The sequence below is a fragment of the Schistocerca nitens genome, chromosome 1 (genome assembly GCF_023898315.1).
Source record: "Schistocerca nitens isolate TAMUIC-IGC-003100 chromosome 1, iqSchNite1.1, whole genome shotgun sequence".
NCBI classification, from domain to species: domain Eukaryota; kingdom Metazoa; phylum Arthropoda; class Insecta; order Orthoptera; family Acrididae; genus Schistocerca; species Schistocerca nitens.
In genome coordinates, this window is record NC_064614.1 from 26,059,888 (window position 1) to 26,087,017 (window position 27,130).

Sequence of the window (27,130 nt, forward strand, 5' to 3'; positions counted from 1 at the left end):
GCCAAATACTAATGTCTACTGTCCCTTGCAAGTAAGCTTCTAAGTTAATACAATCCAGAAGATACGGCCAGATATGTCAAATGTTTTGATACTCGCAAACTCACTCATCAAGACCTGTAGATCAGTGGTTCCTAACCTTTCTTAGACCACTACTCCTGAGTGCAATCAGAGATTACATACTATCCTCGCCTCCTTCCCCCACCCCCCACCTGTTGCCCCCGCTCCCCCACATTATCACCAACTTAAGCACCTAACTAAACTCTAGAATGAAAGGCTTTTCTTGGAACACTTTTATTTGTAAAATGATGAAAGATTAATGATATTTAGTTTGTGTGTGTGTGTATGTGTGTGTGTGTGTGTGTGTGTGTGTGTGTGTGTATGTTAGAATGAATGATGAAGGAATTCGTAGTGCATCGCAAGTGCTACCCACAACTCCTTCTCAGTGGTAATACTCAGGGCACATATTGGCTGAAAGCACCGATGATGGCTGTTAATCAGTTGAAAATGATTTGCAAAAGTGAATAAATAAAACATGATAAGATTCGTTAGTCGCGGAACTACTGAAATACGCAGGAGAAAACTTAATAAATAATTTCGAGGCGCTGTTTGAAGAGATTTGGAATACAGAGAAGATTCCGGAGGAATGGAAGACAGCATTGATTCATCCGTTACATAAGAAGGGTGCCAAGACAAATGCGAATAACTACAGAGGTATCTCATTGTTATCAGTGGCCTATAAGATCCTATCCAAGGCACTACAAAACAGGATTGAAAATCAAGTAGAGAAAGAACTGGGTGAATATCAGGCTGGGTTTAGAAAAGGAAGATCATGCAGTGAACAGATATTCAGTCTACTCTCCATAATACAACTTCGCGCACGCACATCGAAAAATCTAGTAATTACATTCATAGACTTCAAAAAAGCATATGATTCTATTGATAGACCAACCCTGATTAACACATTAGAAGAATTTGGGATTGATGATAAAAGCAGAAGTCTAATCCAGGAAACCCTTACGGGAACAAAATCGCAAGTGAAGTTTTTGGGTAGATTGTCACAACCGTTTGTAATTGGAACAGGTGTTAGACAAGGGGATGGGCTCTCCCCACTGTTGTTTAACATTGTCCTTGAAAAAGCGGTCAGGGAATGGAGAAAGAAGATGGCAGAAGCTGGAGTGAAAAATGGGATAACGTTAGGAAGAAATAAAACAAAAATTGAATGTCTGGCATTTGCTGATGACATGGCAATATTGGCAGAGGACATCGAAACAGCAAAGATTCAGATAGAAATGCTGCATGAGATCGCTGAGAAGACAGGTCTACAAATATCGTATGAAAAGACAGAACTGATGATACAGGACAAAACAGACCCAACACAGACATTGCAAACTAAATATGGAATAATTAAGAGAGTTCATAAATTTAAGTATCTAGGGGAATGGATTACACCGACAGGGTTACCAAATGTTTCACTACAGGAAAGAGCAATAAAGATGGAAACGGCGTACCAGCTATGCCGAAATGTATACAATAAAAAGTCGATCTCCATCAATGCCAAGCTCAGGCACTACAATGCGGTAATAAAACCAGAAAGTTTGTATGCGATTGAATGCATCCCACTGAACAGAAAACGTCTGTTGGAGAAATTGGAAATAAAAGAGAGAAAAATACTGAGAAAGATCTTAGGACCTAAAAAGGATGGACAAGATTATAAATTGCGATCCAATAAAGAGTTATACGAGAAAATTGAAAAACTGACAACATCCTTTAAAAAGAGAAGACTGAGTTTCTATGGGCATGTCAAAAGAATGGCACCAGAAAGAACGGCAAAGAAAATCCTGGAATACATGGAAAGCAGAAAGACACAAATTAACTGGCTGAAAGAAGTAAAAGAAGACATTGCAGAAATGAACATTATACCAGAGACAGTTTACAACAGAATGGAATATAGGAATGCCATCAACAAAATACAGGGATTCAAAGACCGAACGCAATCAAAGAAGACGGGAACAACCTGGTCGCAAGAACGTAAAGAAGCCCACTCAGAAAAAATGAAGAAGTACTGGGAAGAACGCAAGAAAAAGCACAAGAAATGACTGATGCTTAGCGTAGTCCAAAGTTGACTGTAACGAATAATGATAATAAAAACATGATTTTGCGACTGGTTGCTGCATATTTGGTAATTTGATGGTTTACGGTCTCTGCACGACTTGGGAACCACCATTAATAAAATATTTGTCTCGATCCCCAGTCTGTCCCTGGGGCCACTGGTCGTCTCTCCACTGCTCACCCTACGGAGTTGTACCTGCAATTGGCGTCACCCCTTCAATGTGGACCGTCCAGTGTGTGTACAAGGGATGGTATACCAGTCACAGCGTAACAACACGGCATAAGGAAAGTGATCGTATACGGGCCCTAACTGACAGATATAGATACGAGTGTCGCGGCTTGTCAATGACAATTTGTTTCAGATCTGACAGGAATTGGTGCTTAAATGAATGCTGACCCATATCAAACATTCATGGAAGTGTATTTCGCACTTGAAGCTAAAGAAAGGGAGTTAGTTTTTTGCCTTAGGTATTTCGCTTCTTTTATTTGTGAAGCATTTCAGTGGCCTGTAATACATGCTTGTCTTCTGCATATAATAAATGTGTTATATAGTAGGTACGATTAAGCTACTGTATTACGTTTGCTCTTGTTTTTCAAGTTTAGAAACAACGTTTGCAGCACAATTCTAGTAAGGTTAAATTATCATTTTTGATGTTGTTAATCCATGTGTGTCATGCTGAAGTCTAAATACATCATTGGGACTCCATATGTCAGAAAAATCCTGGTTACATGCTTTATAATACTACGTACTATCTTCGAGACAGAACACTTTTCTTAAGGAAAACCCTTGACTTCAGTTCCAACCACATTCGGGTGCTCTCTGTGGTAGATACGTTGATCATTAATCCATATATGTGCTTATGAATGACAAATGTTCCACAACATATACCAATGACTTAACATGACAAGAGACTGAGAAGTAATTTCTGTGATGAGCATTTTTCTGCTGCTAGAGAACTATTGGGTTGCAAAAGTGCTGTTCACTGAATTACTATGAAACATTTATACATGATATAATTAAATATTACTTGAGACACATGAGTCTCAAATTTACTTAGGATAATGTTAGAAGTTTAAGAAATGAATTAAAATTATCATAGATAAATTTGAGACTCATACGTCTCAGGGAAAATTTAATTATATTAGCTCTATTGATCACCTACTCCTGAGGTACAAGCAGTATTTCCCCATTACGTTCAAAGCTGAGGTACTGTGTCAAAACCGGAAAACCTATGCAATAGTGACGATTTAAGAAGAGGAAAATAAGCTGAAGACGTAAATTGAAGTTTTCGTTAGGGGGGGCAATAGACTAGAGTAGTCCGTGCGGCGACGTTACCTATATTGCTGCGGTGGTGTAATGGATAGCACACCTGCATAGGAAGCAGAAAGACATGGGTTCATGTTCTAGATGTTGCACAAATTTTAATTCAGTTTTTCAGCTTCTAACATTATCATAATATCAAACACTCCATATAGTACAGCGTACAAATCAACGTCTGCTTGCATTACTTTGTTTTTAATAGCAGATGCAACTGTACATGTAGAGAATTTCAACCCAGCAGCGAGTAATTAGTTAATAACTGTGACAGTTCTAAAAAAATTACAGTGCACGTGAGTAAAAAACGACAGTATAGAATGAGAAATACTGACCGTAAATGTTGAGCCTGGCTTCATAGAACACAGTTCCCATGGAGTTGGCAGCACTGCAGGTATACAGGCCTCCATCTTGTACACGGACTGACGAGATGTTCACGTGACTGATAACATCGCCAGCTTGATCAACATATTGCCCGATTGTGTATCTGAAACAAAAGTACGAGGAAGGAAAATTAATTTATGCGTGTACAAAAAATAATTTTTGTTTCTGCGGCATTTAAGATATTTTCTTTTAGCACATATCCATTAGTGATAGCAAATACATTAATTGTTCAGAATCCAAGACGTCGCATTTTCCAGTGACAAGACAGAGTACTGACAATTACATATATATAGCCCGCTTCCAAGGTAAGAGGGATGTTATTACAGTTCACGTGTTTGCAGTTTATCTTTCTGAAGAGTTGAAAAATGGTAACAGGAATATTGGTAGCCTATAAACAATTGTAAAGTTAATTACATTTTCATTTTCAGTTCCTTTAATATACAGTAAGTTCATGCAGTATAGTTCGTGCAGACAGATGTGCACATTAGTAAATTATGACCTCTCCTACGCCTTGGAGACCAGAATTGAATATCTACCATGGCACCTCTAAGCTGAAAGGGGTAGGACAGCAGATGATCTCAGAGAATATCTGCCTGTATAGCCCTACGTCTAATCTATGCAAAATGGAAACATAAGAAAGTTTACACCTTGTGACGTCACCACCCCGGATTAGCATTAGGCAGTGAGTCTAGATTCGTGTCAGCAATGTTTCTGTGATTTTCTGCTCTCAATTAGGCAGCTCTACTGAGTTTTATCTCTATGGTCGACTCCTGTCAATCATAAAATATTGTTACAAAATGGCTCTGAGCACTATGGGACTTAACATCTGAGGTCATCAGTCTCCAATATTGTTACACCAGAGAGTAAGTTTGTGTCTATGCTTGAATTTTTTGAAGTTCTACTCAGTGAGCTCAGGACAGAGAAGGCTAGCTCTGGGCTGGTGTGCCAGTCAGAATGTCAATAAGATGTACCGCCGATGTAATGGACGTCAGAGCACCAGGGGAGTATTGCCACACAACCTCCAAGTGAGGAAAGTGGAAACTCAAAGGCGGCAGTGGTACATAACGTTTTGTAACTTCAGCACCAGAGCTTATAGCAATAATCAAACGTTGCCGAAAGACCTGAGCTCCGTGCCCTAATATAATTACTGAATTACCATAGAAAGGTAAGAAGTGCTGACGAGACCGACAAACGAGGGCAAACGCGGTGATCAACCAAGAGCCACTTTGTCGTAGGCGTTTGCCCGGCCCTTTAAATAACGAAGCTTTCATAGCTCAAAGACACACCAATTCGTGCTGCCATCCAGTCTGTGTCGCTAGAACCAAAGAGAATGACGGCCTGTTGGGTTTCAATGAAACCACAACAAGTTGATCGACGATGATTTGCATTCCATCAGCTTGCTGACTTCAACACCGAGACGCAGACAACCTGAAGCATAACACAGCTTCGGTGCGTCATTGTTGCGTGCTGGAACATCACAGATGAGGAACAGATTACGCATGGCAAGTCCTCCTCCAGTGAGGGTGAACTGTGGATGAACTGTAAGCTGTCATCTCCGTGCTGACCAGATGTGGCGTATTTGCGCAGCCCCTGGACAATCCGTGAACATTTTTGCAGTCTTGGTCGATCCATGGTGGATGATAACGGCTCACTCTTCACTACACTTGACCTTCTGGTCCACAGTCGGCTGTCCTCATCTGAGTGTGCAAAGTAGAGATGGGCAAACTCGTTCATCCTTGGGAACTAGTTCACTGCTGATCGTTCTTTTTTGGGAGCCGTTCGTTTTTACTCGTTCATTTGTGCTTGGTATATGGTTCTTATGAAAAACTGAAAACTAGTAGTGTAGGTGACTGAAGGATGGAGGGCACCAAGATGGGGCACTTGCCTCTCCCCTGGAGTATAGAGTTTTTATTCATAGCAGAATTCTTGCACACTTTTAGAAGTAATTTCCGTGATTTTGCAGAACCTCTCGTTCAGCCAACTGTAGCGTTGTGTGGCTGATCGCAGGGAAATAATATAGGGTGGCGCACGGAAAACCGGCTCCGAGTACAGACTACTCCCCAATTACGGACGATGTGTTGCCCGTTACGAGCAGATACAACAAACAGACAAACATGTAATAATTATGCAGTGAAGAAATAACAAGTTAATGCAAGCAACAATTGCGAAACAATCGATGACGATGTGTAGATAGCTGGAGAAGAGAACATGAAAATCTCACGCGACGCTGGGCTATAGCTGATGTAGTCTTGTAAACCTGTTGGTGGCTGTTTCCCAACTTAATAGACCACAAGCGTCTTGTATGAAATTCTTCGTTTAGAGTCCCACTACATAGCTATGCTACGTTGTAAACAATAATCTTTTACACCCTATATGTACTTCACGTTGTCTCTGAGTTCGTAGGCGAAGTAGAGACTTTATGGAAGCATAAAATAAAATGTGGTTTTCGCATCATACTTGCGTCACACGCTTATTAAAAATTAGGTTTCTATGTTGCATCATTAAAGTTAATGCTGCAATAATAATAATAACAATTAAGTTCTCAGTAATAAAGTTTTTGGTTTGAAAGCTCCTTCTGAACAAATGTTTTTGAGATAATAATTAAATACGATTTTATGGCAATCTAAGTCTTTTCAAATGGAGAGGGACCGCTTTTCCTACTGAGCTAAAATGACCCACAACCAACTTTTTTTCCCCAAAGAAACCAAACTAACAGGTAATGCAAATTGGAAACAACCAAACCTAAAAATAATTAGAGCCTTCCTAAATATAATGTTTTGTATATGAAAGATACACGAAAATCGTTTTATATGAATTTCTTACACTAAAAATTAAGCAAATTATTGAAAGTTAGTTGCTAAATCAAGTCGATGAAACCAAAAAGTATATGAATAACAAAAAAACTTGCCTTGTTATAAGTATGTCTTCTGCTGTTCATCGATGTAATGAAGTGAGCTGATATGCCCTTTTTTTACCTGAAAAGACGTACCTATTACATACAACGTAATTTTTGTGTAATTTACGTAACTATAAAATACTTTTTGATTACCGGTCGTGGACGCTGAATAGTCAGAGCCAAGTGAAAGAACAGTTTGGAACACATGTAAAATGGGCGAGCGCAGTGAACGAAACGAACATCTGGATACTGAACTAACTAGGAGCAGTCGGCAGTGGAAATGAGACAGGTGGTCATGCGAAGAACGACGAGTGCGGCCGAGGGAGACCGTGGCTGGAACGAGAACTGCCCAAGTGACCGCCGCGACCGAAGTGAACTAGTGAGCTATGAACCGATTGTTCTTCGTTCCCGGGGACTATAAGTAGACCGCCGCGACCGAAGTGAACTATGAACCGATCATTCCTTGGGATTCGTTTCTCGGTCCATTCATTCATCTTGGTGAACCGTTCCTTTGCACCAGTTCGTTCGCGAACTACCCATCTCCAGTGCAAAGGACTGTCTATGGGAACACTGAGATGGGAACCGCACTGCACCTCAGAACAATCGGATGGATGGTGCCTTCCTGCCCCGGGCTGCTGCCAGCACAGCACTAAACTGTGCCTCATTGACCTACGGCAGCGAAGTCAAGAGTCGCTAATGAGGTGTCAGCACCTCTTTGCAGCGCTCCCTTACCCTCGGTCACCGACAACTGCCGTGAGACACTTTATAACTCTGTAAACTCAGCATGAGGAATAACTGTTGTTGCAGACACCACTACATCTCTGATGCTTCCAGACATGAACTGGGCCACTCACCCACACTTCATATCCAGTCTCATGCACACAATTGGACCGGAGCTCACTGGATAGACACACTGGTGTCAGAATTGGCTGTCACCTCAGGACTGCAGTATCACTGGAACCACGCCTGCTGCCATTCCTGGGAAGATGGCTCGACTTCTGCAGGCTGCAGTTTCGTCAACGTAAGGTAAGGCGAGTGCAGTATTTTTTTGACGTTTTTGTTCGACTGTAAGGATCATAGGGACTCGACGAGTTCTTTTTCAAGTGTTTAGTTGTGTCGATATATATATACGAGGTGTGGCTAGAAAAAACCGGACTCGTACTGGTGAAACAATAAAACGAATGCAATAAGGCTGAAAGTCGCGTGGCCTGTCACGTGACTCTCGCTCCGCCTACTGCTCGAGTTTCATCTGCCTCCTGCACTCAGTCTGCCCGTGGCGTCTGTTTTAAGTAGTTGACGTTTTGTCTGTGCGTCGGAAAATGTTGAGTGTACAGAAAGAACAGCGTGTTAACATCAAATTTTGTTTCAAACTAGGAAAATCTGCAAGTGAAACGTTTGTAATGTTACAACAAGTGTACGGCGATGATTGTTTATCGCGAACACAAGTGTTTGAGTGGTTTAAACGATTTAAAGATGGCCGCGAAGACACCAGTGATGACACTCGCACTGGCAGACCATTGTCAGCAAAAACTGATGCAAACATTGAAAAAATCGGTAAACTTGTTCGACACTTTCCTTGTCAACTCCTGTTAACTCAGACACTGCTCTGATTGTTAAACGGCGATCTTATCGAACAAGTTTACCGATTTTTTCAATTTTTTCATCAGTTTTTGCTGACAATGGTCTGCCAGTGCGAGTGTCATCACTGGTGTCTTCGCGGCCATCTTTAAATCGTTTAAACCACTCAAACACTTGTGTTCGCGATAAACAATCATCGCCGTACACTTGTTGTAACATTACAAACGTTTCACTTGCAGATTTTCCTAGTTTGAAACAAAATTTGATGTTAACACGCTGTTCTTTCTGTACACTCAACATTTTCCGACGCACAGACAAAACGTCAACTACTTAAAACAGACGCCACGGGCAGACTGAGTGCAGGAGGCAGATGAAACTCGAGCAGTAGGCGGAGCGAGAGTCACGTGACAGGCCACGCGACTTTCAGCCTTATTGCATTCGTTTTATTGTTTCACCAGTACTAGTCCGGTTGTTTTCTAGCCACACCTCGTAGGATAAAGGAAGTGAACGCAGACAATGGTCAAAGATCGTGTGTATCAATTTTTACCATTTTAAATGGGTACTATATTTTATTGTGAGCCTAGCTTGCCCACTGTCTTTAAGTATGTGGCCGTGATATTCATGAGTAGTCTCCCTGTTGGGACCTTAAGTTGTAACAAGCGTATGATGCTAGTGTATTTAAGTCTCTGTATCGTCGTCTCGTGTTTTCCTCTTTCTTGGATTTTGTCGATTCTACTGGGTGCTACCTTTGACGAAACAATGAGAATTTTATCACCTGCAATTGCACAGCAACTCGAAAGCACTAGGGGTATCCTTAACAAAGTAAAGGCTACAGGTGCAGATTGCATAGCTGTAGAGGAGGAAAAAATGGCTGAAGAAGAGAGGGAGAAAGAAACTGAAAATACGGAGTGCCAAACGAAAGAAGTGTGCGCTATATGGAAATAAATGGGTGTGCGAGTAGCAACATGGGTGTTACTGATTTAGGTGCAGTGTTATCTATGCCACTACTTGATAATGGTTCTTGTTTTGAGCTATGGAGCCTGATACATGAGCAGGGAGGTACATGGCCCACTGATTTGTGTTTCGTGCAGAGTGGAACTGCAGATAGTGATTTCGGGGTAGATACTGTGAAGAATGCACAGCACGCTATTGATGATGTTAGCTGTGTTGCGAATGTTGTGGGTAATGAAATTGGTCAGACACATTTATTTCCTAAGCACGCAGATTCGTCACCTCTTGGGGTGCTACCACCTTCCGCAAAGGGGGAAGGGAGGAAGAGAATAAGGAGGAAAGATGTTTATAAGTCTAAGGATCGAGCCAACAAGACTGAATTCTTTCGGGAATATGTGCCTCAGGATCACGATAAATTTGACAATGCTTGCAATCCAGGATGAGATTTTCACTCTGCAAGGTAGGAGACGAGGTACTGGCGGATGTAAAGCTGTGAGGACGGGGCGTGAGTCGTGCTTGGGTAGTTCAGTTGGTAGAGCACTTGCCCGCGAAAGGCAAAGGTCCCGAGTTCGAGTCTCGGTCCGGCACACAGTTTTAATCTGCCAGGAAGTTTCAATACTTGCAATGTTACAGGAAATGCGATAAGAGAAAAGTCAGGTAACTGTTCTTAAAAGAACAGTCGGGGAGACATTGTTTCAGCCGGACACAGATGTAAGTGTTATACCATCGCATGGGTCTATTATCATGAAAATAGAACCACTTAAATTTCATACGGCACCACTAAGGATCAACGTCGATGATAGAGTGCCACAGTGCACAAGGAAGTTGCTTTTGAAAAGAAACGGTGCAAGGCGTAGTTAATCTGTAATCAACTATGAAGTAAGAAAGGTAACTGGAGCTGCCGACCAGTATATTGTGTGTTGTGTTATGTAGGCATAGTTTTAAGGTTGCGCGTTTTGAGAAAATGTAAGGGGTACATTTGAATCGAAGACAAAGTTCCAGATGATATACCAAAACGGCAGGTTAAAAAACCACCTGACAGAATAAAGAAAACTGTAAATTTGTTGTAACTAGTAAGCACGAAATTAGGAATAAGGTAGCATAAGTGTGAAACGGGTTCAGCATTCCAGAATTTAAAGATAATGGTATAGAACAGCGAACAAAGAGAAAAACGACGTGAGTCAGCTTTCATGAGGAAACTAGTCAGTCCAATGGGCACAGTGTACAGTTATGTACATAAATCAATAAGATAGTTGCAGAAGACAACCAAGGTCAAAATTCGGGACGAATTTTTTGGAATAAGGGAGGAATGAGATGCCGCAGAATAAGTTCGTTGTACATGCTTAATTTTTTTAAATTCTACCTGGCGAGCTCAGAGCAGAGAAGGCTAGCTGGCTTTGGGTCTGTGTGCCATTCAGAATGTCAGTAAGACACGCTACCGATGTAACGGTCGTCAGGGTACCTGGCAAGCGTTGTCACAAAACCTCCGAGTGAGGAAAGGAGGAACACAAACGCCGCAGTGCTACATAACAAGGTAGTGTGAAGTAACATTTAGCAACTTCGGCGCTAGAGCGCCACTGTAATAATCAAACGTTGCCGAAAGACGTAAGGTCGGCACCCTAAACGTATTGTTGAAAGAACATAGAAGGCAAGGGGCGCTGACGAGACCGAGAAGCAAGGGCGAATGCAATCATACGCTCAGAGTCACCATGTCGTAGGCGTTTGCTTGGCTCTTTAAATAACGAGGCTTTCAGAGCTCAAACACACATCCAGTCGTGCTGCTATCCAGTCTGTATCCTAGAACCAGGGAGAATGACGGTCTGTTGAGTTTCACTGGAACCACAACATACTTATCTGCCTTCCATAGCTTGCTGTCTCAAACATCGAGACGCAGACAACCTGAAGGATAACACAGCCTTGATCCTCCGATGCTGCCTGCCGGGACATTGCAGACGAGAAGACTGGTGCTTGGCCAACGCTCCTCCGGTGAGGGTGGACTGCGGACGATATGTAGGCTACCATCTCCACACCGACCAGTAACGACACATTGGCGCAGCTGCCTGGCCAATCTACAAACATTTGCTGCAGTCTCGGTCACTCCACGGTGAATCGACCAGTCTTCATGACAACCGATAGTCGGACCACCCTTGGCTGTACTCACCTGAGCGCACGACAGGCTGTCTACGAGAAAGCTCGGTTGGAAATCGCACTGTACAGCAGAACGTCTGGGTGGGCAACGCCATCTAATTCCCCTCGCTGCTATCAGCGCAACACGAGGCCGTGGCCCCCTGACCTAAAGCGGTGACGTCACGAGTTGCTGAAAAGGCGTCAGCACTTTTTCGTGGCCAGCACGCTAGCCTGGCTGCCGACCAGCACCCTGAGACCATTTATAAGTTCGTAAACTCAACCTGAGAATGTAGCAAATGCTACTGTGTCACTGACGTCTCCGGGCATAAACTCGACCACTTACTCACACTCCATGCCTGATCTCCTAAATACAACACGAATTCAGTTCTCCAGATCACAACAGAATATTCCATCAGGAAAAACTGGAGTAACAAGAAACGTTTTAGTTCTGTTCGACTGTGAAACTGTATGGACGTAAACGGAAGACACATGTGTAGGATAGAAAAATTGCCATTTTGGCGTGTATAGATGAGTCAAGTATTACTGAGTCCCAGGCAGAAGAATAATTCATCTCTGTAAGTCGTATAACCAACGCAGCTCTTTTTAACACTGTTATGTTATTTCATCGCCGGGTAAACTCAGAAACTGTACCCTTATAACGAAGCCAGTTTCCTCTCTGCGTGTTCGTCTATGCCTAACTCCAAAAACTAAAGGTCCATAATTTCCAGCTCCTTTATACATGAGACTAAAATAAAATTATTTAAGCTTTCTTATGGGAAGAGTCCTTTTAAAATTCTTCTTTTTTGCAATAAAATGAAAATATATTGTTAAAATAATATCGCCAGGGTCATAGCATAAATACAAGAAAATTTCAACGTATACGAAACAAGCAGACGCATTGCACTTGTAGTTCAAGCAGAAGGAATTCCCGCATCAGGTCCCATTTTAAACAGGAGGGCTATGTGATGCTCTGAAGACTGAAGGAAAGTTTAACGCTTTATAAGGACACCTGATTCCATTCAAACATTGGTATAGGAATTCGAGAAATTGTTGTTTAACGCTAGGAACTTAGTGCCAACAAGGACGCTGATGATGCTGTTTACGATGAGTTCTTCAGTTACGTTGAACAAATTAATCTTATCCCAGAAGGGCTACAAAGCTGGCGAAGGTGGAGTGTTTGACAGTTGGACTTTCAGGCTGAAGTGCATGCTATCGAACATACGCCTATTACGAGTGTGTGCTGAAAAGTAATGCCTAAGATTTTTTACGAGAAAACTTTTACAGCTTTTTAAATGAAAGAAAGTATATTAAGTTTCTACATCTTTGTTCTTATGTATACATATTTTTTCCCAACGTAATCACCCTGGCGACGAATACCTTTCCCCCAATGAGAGAGCAGTTTGTCGATACCGTCACTGTAGAATGTTTGATCGTTGCAGACGTCGCAGCGCTCGTCTATGGTCTTGGATTGTCACATTAGAAGAGAGTGTTTCATGTGAAGACGAACTCTTCAGTTTTCTGGCGGTTTCTTACGCACTGACATAGCTGCATAACACGCTGCCAATTTACACACTACAATTCGCAGCCCTCAAGTGGCAGAGGGCTGCAACTCGGGTCAGCGAAGCGAGAAAGTCGGCTGAGTAACGTGCAAGACATGCAATACCTCAACCGATATTGAGAAGAGAAGAGGCGTTTTGAATGGCAACTTGGGGTGTTAAAACCTCAGCCCTTCATCACCATCATCAGCCATTTAACATCCACTACTCGACAAAGGCTTCCTCTAGATTTTTACATACATTCAGTAGCACTCATTCATGTTGCTTGATATGTGTCATGTATAATTTTGGTACGTGCATTTTTGGTATCTGAATCGATTGTGAGCGAGCAGCGATGTTGTAAGCTGTATCACAGAAGTTAAGCTAACATCTTTGGGCTGCGCGAGGGCGCAGGGGGCAGACAATGTTTATCTCTGGCAGCGAGTGGAGTCGAAGTTCAGTTGTGTTGGAGTTAGGCTGATAATGTTAAGCAGCGTTAGTGAGGAAGTTATGGTGTTATTATGATTCAAATTAAAATTTATCTTTTTGTGCAACCAACATGATTACGAGATAGATTTGTCAAGCCAGAAATCTAATGGAACGTCAGGTAAATACGATAATGATGTCGCTTTTTTTCACTATTGCTGCGCTATTGAACTAACTTGGTTATTGTACTGAAAGTTGTTACATTTGAAAGATAGGAAAGTGCATTGTTTGGATGTTGAGAATTTCATTAAATTTAAAATTTGCCTTGAGCACTGTTTCTCAATATACGAAGAAAACAGAGTGTTATCTTTTATGCGAATATTTTATTTTCTTACCAACTTTTCTCTTACAATTCTTTTTAATGGATCATCCAACCAAGGACGTTCGACAAACAGTTCGATTAGCAACTACCAGAGAACTCATTGCACCGCTCGAGTGTCTCTGCAGGTACAGTAATTTGGAGCTTTAGCATAGCGGCGCGCAAGACAGAGAAGTACTCCAGCGCGTTATCCAGATTTGCGCAGATTAGAGGTAAGGAGAAAAGATTTTGATTGTGTTATTTATTCAATCAGGGCGAACTTACGTTTTTCAGAGATACTTTTTTTTCTAAATCCAATTACTCTAGGATTCATGCCCAAGTTAATTATTCAGGCAGTATACTGTTCATGATCCATAGACCTTGCCGTTGGTGGGCAGGCTTGCGTGCCTCAGCGATACAGATAGCCGTACCGTAGGTACAACCACAACGGAGGGGTATCTGTTGAGAGACCAGACAAACGTGTGGTTCCTGAAGAGGGGCAGCAGCCCTTTCAGTAGTTGCAGGGGCAACAGTCTGGATGATTGACTGATCTGGCCTTGTAACACTAACCAAAACGGCCTTGCTGTGCTGGTACTGCGAAAGGCTGAAAGCGAGGGGAAACTACAGCCGTACTTTTCCCCGAGGGCATGCAGCTTTACTGTATGGATAAATGATGATGGCGTCCTCTTGGGTAAAATATTCCGGAGGTAAAATAGTCCCCCATTCGGATCTCCGGGCGGGGACTACTCAGGAGGACGTCGTTATCAGGAGAAAGAAAACTGGCATTCTACATATCGGAGCGTGGAATGTCAGATCCCTTAATCGGGCAGGTAGGTTAGAAAATTTAAAAAAGGGAATTGGATAGGTTAAAGTTGGATATAGTGGGAATTAGTGAAGTTCGGTGGCTGGAGGAACAAGACTTTTGGTCAGGTGAATACAGGGTTATAAATACAAAATCAAATAGGGGTAATGCAGGAGTAGGTTTAATAATGAATAAAACAATAGGAATGCGGGTAAGCTACTACGAACAGCACAGCGAACGCATTGTGGCCGAGATAGACACGAATCCCACACCTACGACGGTAGTACAAAGCTATATGCCAACTAGCTCTGCAGATGACGAAGCAATTGAAAAATGTATGATGAGATAAAAGAAATTATTCAGATAGTGAAGGGAGACGAAAATTTAATAGTCATGGGTGACTGGAATTCGATAGTAGGAAAAGGAAGGTGAATATGGATTGGGGGTAAGAAATGAAAGAGGAAGCCGCCTGGTGGAATTTTGCACAGAGCACAACTTAATCATAGCTAACACTCGGTTCAAGAATCATAAAAGAAGGTTGTATACATGGAAGAAGCCTGGAGATACTGACAGGTTTCAGATAGATTATATAATGGTAAGACAGAGATTTAGAAACCAGATTTTAAATTGTAAGACATTTCCAGGGACAGATGCGGACTCTGACCACAATCTATTGGTTATGAACTGTAGATTGAAACTGAAGAAACTGCAAAAAGGTGGGAATTTAAGGAGATGGGACCCGGATAAACTGACTAAACCAGAGGTTGTACAGAGTTTCAGGGAGAGCATAAGGGAACAATTGACAAGAATGGGGGAAAGAAATACAGTAGAAGAAGAATGGATAGTTTTGAGGGAGGAAGTAGTGAAGGCAGCAGAAGATCAAGTGGGTAAAAAGACGAGGGCTAGTAGAAATCCTTGGGTGACAGAAGAAATATTGAATTTATTTGACGAAAGGAGAAAATATAAAAATGCAGTAAATGAAGCAGGCAAAAAGGAATAAAAACGTCTCAAAAATGAGATCGACAGGAAGTGCAAAATGGCTAAGCAGGCATGGCTAGAGGACAAATGTAAGGATGTACAGGATTATCTCACTAGGGGTAAGATAGATACTGCCTACACGAAAATTAAAGAGACCTTTGGAGAAAAGAGAACCACTTGCATGAATATCAAGAGCTTTGATGGAAACCCGGTTCTAAGCAAAGAAGGGAAAGCAGAAAGGTGGAAGGAATACATAGAGGGTCTATACAAGGGCGATGTACTTGAGGGCAATGTTATAGAAATGGAAGAGGATGTAGATGAAGATGAAATGGGAGATAAGATACTGCGTGAAGAGTTCGATAGAGCACTGAAAGACCTAAGTCGAAACAAGGCCCCGGGAGTAGACAGCATTCCATTAGAACTACTGACCGCCTTGGGAGAGCCAGTCCTGACAAAACTCTACCATCAGGTGAGCAAGATGTATGAGACAGACGAAATACCCTCAGACTTCAAGAAGAATATAATAATTCCAATCCCAAAGAAAGCAGGCGTTGACATATGTGAAAATTACCGAACTATCAGTTTAATAAATCACAGCTGCAAAATACTAACGCGAATTCTTTACAGACGAATGGAAAAATTGGTAGAAGCCGACCTCGGGGAAGATCAGTTTGGATTCCGTAGATATGTTGGAACACGTGAGGCAATACTGACCCTATGACTTATCTTTGAAGAAAGATTAAGGAAAGGCAAACTTACGTTTCTACCATTTGTAGACTTAGAGAAAGCTTTCGACAATGTTGATTGGAATACTCTCTTTCAAATTCTGAAGGTGGCAGGGGTAAAATACAGGGAGCGAAAGGCTATTTTCAATTTGTACAGAAAGCAGATGGCAGTTATAAGAGTCGAGGGGCATGAAAGGGAAGCACTGGTTGGGAAGGGAGTGAGACGGGGTTGTAGCCTATCCCCGATGTTATTCAATCTGTATATTGAGCAAGCAATAAAGGAAACAAAAGAATAGTTCGGTGTAGGTATTAAAATCCATGGAGAAGAAATAAAACCTTTGAGGTTCGCCGATGACATTGTAATTCTGTCAGAGACAGCAAAGGACTTGGAAGAACAGTTGAACGGAATGGACAGTGTCTTGAAAGGAGGATATAAGATGAACATCAACAAAAGCAAAACGAGGATAATGGAATGTAGTCGAATTAAGTCGCGTGATGCTGAGGGAATTAGATTAGGAAATGAGACACTTAAAGTAGTAAATGAGTTTCGCTATTTGGGGAGCAAAATAACTGATTATGGTCGAAGTAGGGAGGATATAAAATGTAGACTGTCAATGGGAAGGAAAGCGTTCCTGAAGGAGAGAAAGTATTTGTATATAGTGTAGCCATGTATGGAAGTGAAAAACGGACGATAAATAGTTTGGACAAGAAGAGAATAGAAGCTTTCGAAATGTGGTGCTACAGAAGAATGGTGAAGATTAGATGGGTAGATCACATAACTAATGAGGAGGTATTGAATAGAATTGGGGAGAAGAGGAGTTTGTGGCGCAACCTGACGAGAAGAAGGGATCGGTTGGTAGGGCATGTTCTGAGGCATCATGGGATCACAAGTTTGGCATTGGAGGGCAGTGTGGGGGGTAGAAATCGTATAGGGAGACCAAGAGATGAATACACTAAGCAGATTGAGAAGGATGCAGGCTGCAGTAGGTACTGGGAGATGAAGGAGCTTGCACAGGATAGAGTAGCATGGAGAGCTGCATCAAACCAGTCTCAGGACTGAAGACCACAACAACATCACAACAAAATATGATGTTTCCGGCGGTGGTCACTTTCGCCGAATCACGGCCCCAGCAGCCCAGCAAGGGGGGAAAGTTGGATGCCGTAGAGAGAGCGCCATAGACGCATTCTGCAAATACGCAGGAATTAGGCTGGCTGATGCCCTATCGTCGCTGAACCCGTTCAGACCTAAATTTTTTCTGCAGGAAAAAAATTTCGTTATTTAATAATGCTCTTATGTTATTTTTTAATGATTTTTTATGCAAGATTTATACAAAATTATGTACCTGTATTCAAAACATACTTTGTACACTTGTCTTCATTCTAAGGACTACAATAACTAATTAGGAAATATTCTCTATTGTAATAAATAGCAAAATGATGATTCAGTAACTACCATGCAAAATAATTGCTATACATTACTGGACACTGAGGCGTAGCGCCATATACCGATCCTGCCTTGGAGGCGGTTAAGTGGGAGATGCGTGTCAGAGCTGGATGGTGACAGATGGTGACGCGAGACTGGACGCGCACGTAGTTTATGTATCAGCCGATAGAGAACAGTATTGGATAGGGGACTGTGATTTAGTTTCGATTGTGCCCACTAGAGTGCACTAAAGTAATATAATGTTTTTCATAAACTGTTCTAGTGTTGTCATAAAGTGTTATTATGTCTTTTTGTGTATGTAAAATGTTATAAATGTGTTTTAGCAGTATGAATGATGCGTGATTGTGGTTTAAGGTTAATATGAAGATAGTTGTTTAACGAGTTATGTAGTGGAATTTAGTGTGGGAGCATTTCGAAGAAGTATGGATGTGGACAAAGGGGATTTTAGTAGAATAGATTTGTAAAGTAAGTTTATGGTAAAGGGAAAGTTAATTCAGGTATAAATAACAATAGTAAATGCCGGCCGGAGTGGCCGAGCGGTTCTAGGCGCTTCAGTGTGGATCCGAACGGCCGCTACGGTCGCAGGTCGCTTCCTGCCTCGGTCATGGGTGTGTATGATGTCCTTAGGTTAGTTAGGTTTAAGTAGTTCTAAGTTCTAGGGGACTGATGACCTCAGATGTTAAGTCCCATAGTGCTCAGAGCCATTTGAACAATAGTAAATAACTTTATGCATAAACAAAACTTCAGCGTATTATATAATTACGTCGGTAAAAAGTGCAGTCGTTAGGTTTACTATTTTGCGATTGGTTATTGATGAAAAGCGCGGACTGAAGCGGGAGAATGTTGTTTTGCTATTGGCTGTTGAGTAAACTGACCAATGGTAAAGCAATATTCTTCGCGCTCCTTTCTCTGCCGGTAGAGAAGACTTAGAGTATTCTAGAGAGGAGTCGGCGCCTAGCCATGAAACAGTTCGGACGTGTGCAGTAGTAGTTCCGATGGAAATGATAAGTTTCAGGATCTAGCAGTGTTTCATACATCAAAAGGGTTGTAAAGTTACGGCATAATTATTCCGATGGGTGTGTAGAAATTTCGCAATTTTTAAGTGAATTTTGTGACGAGAAAAGACATAAATTCCGCGTGGTGTATTGAGCATGTCGGTGGCTAAAAACTGTGACTGCAGTAGGTACCGACAGACTTAATATTTGTCGAGCTTTCTCAATCAAAAACAATCTGTATTTTTGTATTTATTACGTTTTCGGGAAATGCAACACCATAAACTTGCTAGCGTGAGTGAAAGGGATTGTGAGTGACTGTGTTAAGACAAGCACGGGCTTGGCAGTGATACTTGTTCACCTAAGTTTCAGAATATATTAATCGAGGGCAAAATTTCCAACCTTTCATTTCGTGTGAAAACTTTCTCCCGAAACGTAGATTAGTGATTTTAATTGCAGCCTGGTTCATGTCAAGTACAGTAGGTTTCGCTCGGCTTCCCTACTGATGATCTGCTGAGACAATGTTCACAGTTAGGTGGAGGTTCGTCGTAAAGGGACGGGAGGAACCGCACCGCCGCAACACGACTGACTAGACTTGGCCGCTGTTTCTATGTTTCGATACAGTGTATCGATACGTGGAAGTGTTTCAGTGTTTCGGAACGGCTTTGGTTCACTGTTTCGAAACTGGTGTTTCATTCCGCGCGTCTCGGATAACCGGACCAGATTCGATCTCGAGCCAGACACAGAAACTGTATCGTTGTTTCAAAATAAGGCTTGTTTCAGTCCACCTGTGCTTGGAACGGACTAATTGCATCGAAACAGTGATGTTTCATTCCGCTCTGTGTCGGACGAGATTCAGGCTCGGCGCAGGTGCTGAAACACAACATACCACTTCGTGAAACACTTTCAAGAGTGTCGAAATCTTTTTGACAAGCAATATCATGAAGCTTAGGATATCCGAAAATAAAGCTTCGTTTCTATCTGACTGTCCTGTTCCGAAATGGCGTAACATCTGCTTTGTTTATTTATTTGCCTGTAGACAACTGTTGTGTTGTAATAATAAACACTAACCAAACAATAAAACAACGCATACTATTCATACTGAAAATAATAAATATTTGAAAATCATTCAGTTAAATTACACTTTTTTTATAAAATACGTTTTTATGGTCATGTACAGTAATCATATTAAGAAACGCAAGTAAGCCTACAACATTTTGAATAAAAAAAGGCGTAGAGTGATAGTTTTTAGACATATACATAAATTTGATGTAGGTATAATTGCAAGCAATCTGTTTGAAATATCACTGATAGGGCTGGGAACCATGGTGAATTTATAGTAACGGTACTAAACACCTTGAAAGACAAAACTTTTTTCTGTTATATCTTGTTATTTATTCGAATTATTTGGCATTATTTGTGAGTCTATAGTCACTGTGCCTATTATCCAGAATGATTCCCTTTGTGTGCATGGAAATTAGCAAGATGGGTGTATTACCCGTACTAACGGAATGTGGGAATCCCAGTAGCGTATCCGTTGTTTCTGCAGTTTGCTCCCACCTGCGGTTCCGTTCGTGGTGGTTCTTCTGTCTTCAGCTATGGCTGTCCTCAGCCAATTGAAAAGTATGAAAGTCACACGACACGAAAGCAGCGCATTTGCTTCAGGAAATACGAAACTGCCAAGACGCCTAAGTGATAGTTTCATACTTTCTGTGATATGATTAGCGCTCTCGCACCTCATTTATGTTTATATGGACATACTTATACAGTAGACATTCAAGATGATAAAATGTGCAGGTTTATTAGATTAGAAAACACAAACTGTTTCACTGTTCCGAAACAGCGTATCGAAACATTACATTGTACTCTTTCATTTGTTTCGAAACAGTTACGTGTTTCAGTTTGCCTATCTACGACTGACTGAGCGGTCGAGATGCAGCGGTCTCTATGCCGGCAAGTGTATTGGCCGGTGTATTCACGTGGCGAGACGGTGGCGAACTCAATCGGCGAGTGCAGCGCTGCGGCGACACTGCCCTCTATCGGCCATCGAGATCCAATTGTTCCGGCGGGCATTCAACTTCTGCACGGCCCGGTACCAGAATAACAATAACAATAATGCATTATACAGTGGGATATAGCGAACCAATCGCATCCGCCTATTCTAGTGGTCACGCTACGTAGACTCCTCTGATATTTTCACATTGATGCCCAGCAGCTGGCAGTACTTTCGCATGATGAAGAGTTTGAACATTCACAAATGTTTACCTCAGATTTCCATTGGGAAAAAATGCTTCTGCTGCAACTACGACACGGCAAAGGTTAATGTACTCAATTGTAACCACACCTCGCAAAGAGCCTGGCTGACAATGCGAAACGCGCTGATAACTGAGGGACTCCTACAAACAATGGGTGGGAGCGTCGACACGCAGAACCAAGAATTCGCACAGGGAGGCGTGTAAACTAAAGGACTGTGGAAGATGTCACGCTGGTTAAAAACTATTTGTTGGACAGTAACAAGCTTGCTTGTGAATCACGAACGCCAGCGTTTTCCTAGATGAAACACAAACTTGATATTGTCCAGGCATCAAGCAGAGACAGCCGTTACAAGAAGTGTTGTGTGGCTGCTTTCACAGAAACTAAGGAATGCAGAAAACATCGGAATAATATACCAGCGACGCTGGGAACGGTCTTGACAGTGAAAACATGAGAAAGACGCCAGCTCAAAATGTTCAAATGTGTGTGAAATCTTATGGGACTTAACTGCTAAGGTCTTCAGTCCCTAAGCTTACACACTACTTAACCTAAATTATTCTAAGGACAAACACACACACCCATGCCCGAGGGAGGACTCGAACCTCCGCCGGGATCAGCCGCACAGTCCATGACTAAGCGCCTCAGACCGTTCGGCTAATCCGGCGAGACGCTAGTCGGCGAGTCACACATTAGGTCACATAATACAGACTATTTATACCCTGCACTGGGAAGGATGGTCATAGAACCGCGATCACACACTGGGTGGCATCACAAATTTAATCGTCCAATGACAACGTGAGAGGATTAGATTAGATTAAGTTCAGTTTTCGATTCACAGACCCAAAAAATGAGATGATTCTCTTGGGTGCGGAACATGTCAGGAAATGTAACATAAAAACATAAAATATTTGAATATAATACCTACTATCCTGATCATTTGTCAGGAGATTTTCGAAATAGGTGAATACAATGAGGTAAACTGGAACAGCTAATATTTACGGAATTATCACCCTGCCAGAATTAAACGCTGTTATGCAGTATTAATGAATTTATCACACACAAAATACCTAATCTTCACTGTTGTGACAAAGTGCTGTCAAAACTGAAATCTAATACATATTTTTACATAAGCTGCCTTAACAGTGTCTGTTAAGATATTCATCTATGGAGTAGAAGAAGTAGACTACCAAAAAGTCTCTCTGTTAAAACCGTGTTTTATCTGAAACTAAGTTTTTAATGGTTGCTGGCAGTTTATTGAAAGTGTGTGTTCCTGAATATTGGACCCGTTTTTGGACCAAGGTAAGTGATTTTAGGTCTTTATGTACATTGTTCTTATTCCTAGTATTGATGCTATGTATTGAGCTATTGGTTGGAAATGTATTACTTGCAACAAATGTCATTAAGAAATAAATATACTGACAAGGGAACCTCCCCATCGCGCCCCCCTCAGATTTAGTTATAAGTTGGCACAGTAGATAGGCCTTGAAAATGTGGATACAGATCAATCGAGAAAACAGGAAGAAGTTGCGTGAAACTATGAAAAAATAAGCAAAATATACAAACTGAGTAGTCCATGTGCAAAATAGGCAACATCAAGGACACTGTGATCTCAGGAGCGCCGTGGTCCCGTGGTTAGCGTGAGCAGCTGCGGTACGAGAGGTCCTTGGTTCAAGTCTTCCCTCTAGTAAAAAGTTTAATTTTTTATTTTCAGTTTATGTGACAAACTCTTATGTTGTCCACAATAAAACCTAAATCGGGCAAGGTAGAAGAATCTTTTTACCCATTCAAAAAAAAAAAAAAAAAAAAAAACATCTGTGATCATCAGCCCCCTAGAACTTAGAACTACTTAAACCTAACTAACCTAAGGACATCACACACATCCATGCCCGAGGCAGGATTCGAACCTGCGACCGTAGCAGTCGCGCGGTTCCGGACTGAGCGCCTAGAACCGCTAGACCACCTAGGCCGGCGTTTTTACCCATTCGCCAAGTGTACAAGTTAGGTGGATCGATAACATATTCCTGTCATGTGACGCACATGGCGTCACCAGTGTCGTATAGAATATATCAGACATGTTTTCCTGTGGAGGAATCGGTTGACCTATGACCTTGCGATCAAATGTTTTCGGTTCCCATTGGAGAGGCACGTCCTTTCGTCTACTAATAGCACGGTTTTGCGGTGCGGTCGCAAAACGCAGACACTAAACTTATTACAGTGAACAGAGACGTCAATGAACGAACGGGCAGATCATAACTTTGCGAAAATAAAAAACATAAACTTATCACTTGAGGGAAGACTCGAACCAATGACCTCTCGTTCCGCAGCTGCTCACGCTAACCACGGGACCACGGCGCTCCTCAGCTCACATTGTCCTTAATGTTGCATATCTTGCTCATGGACTACTCAGTTTGTATATTTTACTTATTTTTTCATAGTTCCAAACAACTTCTTCCTGTTTTCTCGATTGATCTGTGTTCAGTTTTTCAAGGCCTATCCACTGTGCCAACTTATAACTAAATCTGAGGGGGTGCGATGGGGAGGTTCCCTTGTGAGAAGCAGTGGTTAGAATACAAAGTTTCTTGAAAAGGTCTGTACACGATGTTCTTGAATTTACACCACACATGATTCTTGTCACACGCTTTTGCACCCTAAAAACTTTTGCTCGGTTTGATGAGTTGCCCCAGAATATGATCCCTTAAGACACAATAGAATGAAAGTAAGCAAAGTATGCAAGTTTTTTTATATTTATATCTCCTACATCTGACATCATTCTCACGGAAAATACAGACTTGTTTAGGTGCTTAAGCAATTCTGTGGTATTGCCTTCCCAACTGAATTTATTATCGAGTTGTAATCCCAGAAATTTAACACTGTCAACCTCTTCGATCGGCATGTCTTCACATGCTATGCACATGCTGGAAGGAAATCTTAGAGGTTCTGAACTGTATATAGTGGGTCGGCCCAAAGTTTAATGACAGTGAATTAGCTTTAATCCACTTATTAATGTCAGTGACAATTTCATTAGCAGCTATTTCTAAATCTGTACTTGACTTGCTACTTATTGCAATGTTTGTATCATCTGCAAAAAAAAAAAAAAAAAAAAAAAAGAACTTAGCATCTGGCAGTGTAACAGATGAGAGGTCATTAATGTACACAAGAAAATGCAATGGACCCAAGATGGAACCTTGAGGAACACGACACATAATTAATTTTCAGTCAGATGGAGACTGACTGCACAGGTATTTTGCAACGACACCCTTTGTCTCCTGTTAGATATATAAGACTCAGATCATTTCGCAGCATTGCGGTGACACCATAATATTCTAATTTACCTAAGAGAATGCTGTGGTTCACACAATTAAAGGCTTTTGACAGGTCACAGAAAATGCCATTAGCCTCTAATTTATTATCTAATGAATTAAGTACATTCTCACTGTAAGTATAAATAGCTTTCTCTATATCAGAACCGTTAAGAAATCCAAACTGTGACTTGAACACTATAATATTTGCACTCAGATGCTTAAGGAGACGCTTGAACACAACCTTTTCAAATATTATTGAGAAAGCTGGCAAAAGTGAAATTGGTCGACAGTTTAATGGTATCTCTTTATTCCCATTCTTGTAAAGAGGCTTAACTTTAGCATATTTTAGCCAGTCTGGAAATGTTCCGCTGATAAGAGGTTGATTACACAAGTAACTCAACTCGCATGAGCACTCTTTGATCAACTTCGTTGATACGTTATCATACCCACCGGAATACTTAGATTTTAAGGATTTTATGATGGATGCTACTTCTTTGGGAGACGCGAGTGTCATTTCCATTTTACTGAAGTTATTTTTAAAGACTGGTCTCAGATACTCCATTGCACTGTTTACCGAACCTGGTAACCACAAGCTGCCAGTAACAGTAATGAAGTACTTGTTTAAGAGGTTTGCAACACTACATGTACCGGGTGATCAAAAAGTCAGTATAAATTTGAAACTTAATAAACCACGGAATAATGTAGATAGAGAGGTAAAAATTGACACAAATGCTTGGAATGACATGGGGTTTTATTAGAACCAAAATGCAGGATGGCGCTCCACCCTATATTGCTAGACGCGTGAAAGATCTCTTGCGCGCGTCGTTTGGTGATGATCGTGTGCTCAGCCGCCATTTTCGTCATGCTTGGCCTCCCAGGTCCCCAGACCTCAATTCGTGCGATTATTGGCTTTGGGGTTATCTGAAGTCGCAAGTGTATCGTGATCGACCGACATCTCTAGGGATGCTGAAAGCCAACATCCGACGCCAGTGCATCACCATAACTCCGGACATGCTTTACAGTGCTGTTCACAACATTATTCCTCGACTACAGCTATTGTTGAGGAATGATGGTGGACATATTGAGCATTTCCTGTAAAGAACATCATCTTTGCTTTGTCTTACTTTGTTATGCTAATTATTGCTATTCTGATCAGATGAAGCGTCATCTGTCGGACATTTTTTGAACTTTTGTATTTTTTGGTTCCAATAAAACCCCATGTCATTCCAAGCGTGTGTGTCAATTTGTACCTCTCTATCTACATTATTCCATGATTTATTCAGTTTTCAAATTTATACTGACTTTTTGATCGCCCAGTACTTGTTACTATAGTCTTATTTATTTTTAGAGCTATCTCTTCCTCTTCCTTTTTGGCCCCACCTGTCTGTGTCTTCATTATATCCCATACAGTTTTTATTTGGTTGCCTGATGCAATTATCTTTTTCTCATAATGAAGCTGCTTCGATTTCTGGATTACTTGCTTTCAATATTTAGCTGTATTCTTTGTAGTACATTACAATTCTGACATCAGAGCTGTTGCTAGATAGTAGACGCAGTCTCCGTTTTGTCCCACATGATATCTTTATTCCTTGTGTAATCCACAGTTTATTTTTGACTTCTGTGTGATTCAACGAATCGGTGAAATTAGAGAGTGAGAAGAAGTGGAGAGACAGTCAATGAGAAGGCACGGAAGCAAACGGACATGGGGACTCGCCCATCCATCGCCTACATCCTCCTCCTGACACCGTGAAATCGCTGCTTCGGCTACGATCACACACGGCGACAACGTGGAGACCGTACCTGGGCCCTCGCCGGAAAGCCGTAGGTCGGCGATTACAGGGGCCGACACGCCGCAGCGCCGCAACGGGGTGACGCGCCATACAGATACTGCGTCTGCTGCCGACACCGCCACTCGACGATTGGTCGCGAAGTATGGTTACATGATTCACACCCCCCATCCTTCCCCTTAATAATTGAGTCGTGTCCACGCCGTCGGATTTATGATGTTATGTGGAAAAAGTACAGTAGTGAAAGCTGATATTTCATACTTTAATGGTCGAAACAATCTGTTCCGTCCGCTTATCAGCCACTTGATCCCATAACCCCTTGTTGTTTGAATTCACTGACTTATTCAAATTGCTTGACTTTGTCTACTAACGTGGGGCATTATAATTAGTAATCTGCATGCCAGTTTATGCAAGATAGCAAAGAATTCTCGATTCAGTGCATTTTTTAAGTCCAGCGTGGGGCCACGATCTGAGTTCATTCTCACGTTTTCAAACACGACTCTAGAAGAATTAATAGCGTCCCATACCATTGCTGTGAAATGCTAACCTCTTTGTGTGTGATGTCGAGTGCACGGGTGGTGTGTTTGAGTGTGCTGAGTGTGTCGCAAATGAACAGTATGAAGTGGACGAAGCTGTAGCTGGTGCGTTTAGTTTCGGATCCCACAGCCCCCTCCTTGTTTTGTGAAGTAGCTTTAGAACGTGTAATTCATTGTTGTGAATATATTGTTTCTGGTGTTCCATTGTTCTGTTTCCCGCTACGAGCGTTGCCATCAGATTCGTTCTTTCTCTGTCAGTTCGTTCTGGGCAGTAGTTTTGGTTTCGATTACGTTTTTCTGTGCAACTCAGGCTTGGTAGATTGATAAATATGGAAACCGTCAAGCCAGTCGAGGTGAGTTTTGGGTGAGAGTGCTGAAACGCCAGGAGCGTGTGTGGGCAGTACACAGATTCAGAGTCCAATAGATATAGAACCCTACAGGCCAATTGAGGAACGGCCGGAGGGTGAGCAAGGAAAAACAAGGCAAGTCTGCAGGGAATAAGCAGAGTCCACTGCATCGAATTCTCGCGATATTGGAAAGCCATACATCTCAGTTAACCGCCCAGAGGGAGGCGAATAAAACACAATCTGAAAGACTGGAAGCCGAGCTAAAAACTTTGTAATCAGAAGATA

General features: G+C 41.8%; 1 protein-coding gene across 1 annotated transcript in view; it reads right to left on the reverse strand.

Moving 5' to 3' along the window:
- The window catches only part of LOC126257762 (Down syndrome cell adhesion molecule-like protein Dscam2), a 381,956-nt gene that overhangs the window by 210,460 nt on the left and 144,366 nt on the right, over positions 1–27,130 (reverse strand). The window contains exon 5 of the mRNA XM_049955588.1: positions 3,760–3,911. Within this exon, the coding sequence (XP_049811545.1) occupies positions 3,760–3,911 (152 nt within the window). The remainder of the gene's footprint in view (positions 1–3,759; positions 3,912–27,130) is intronic.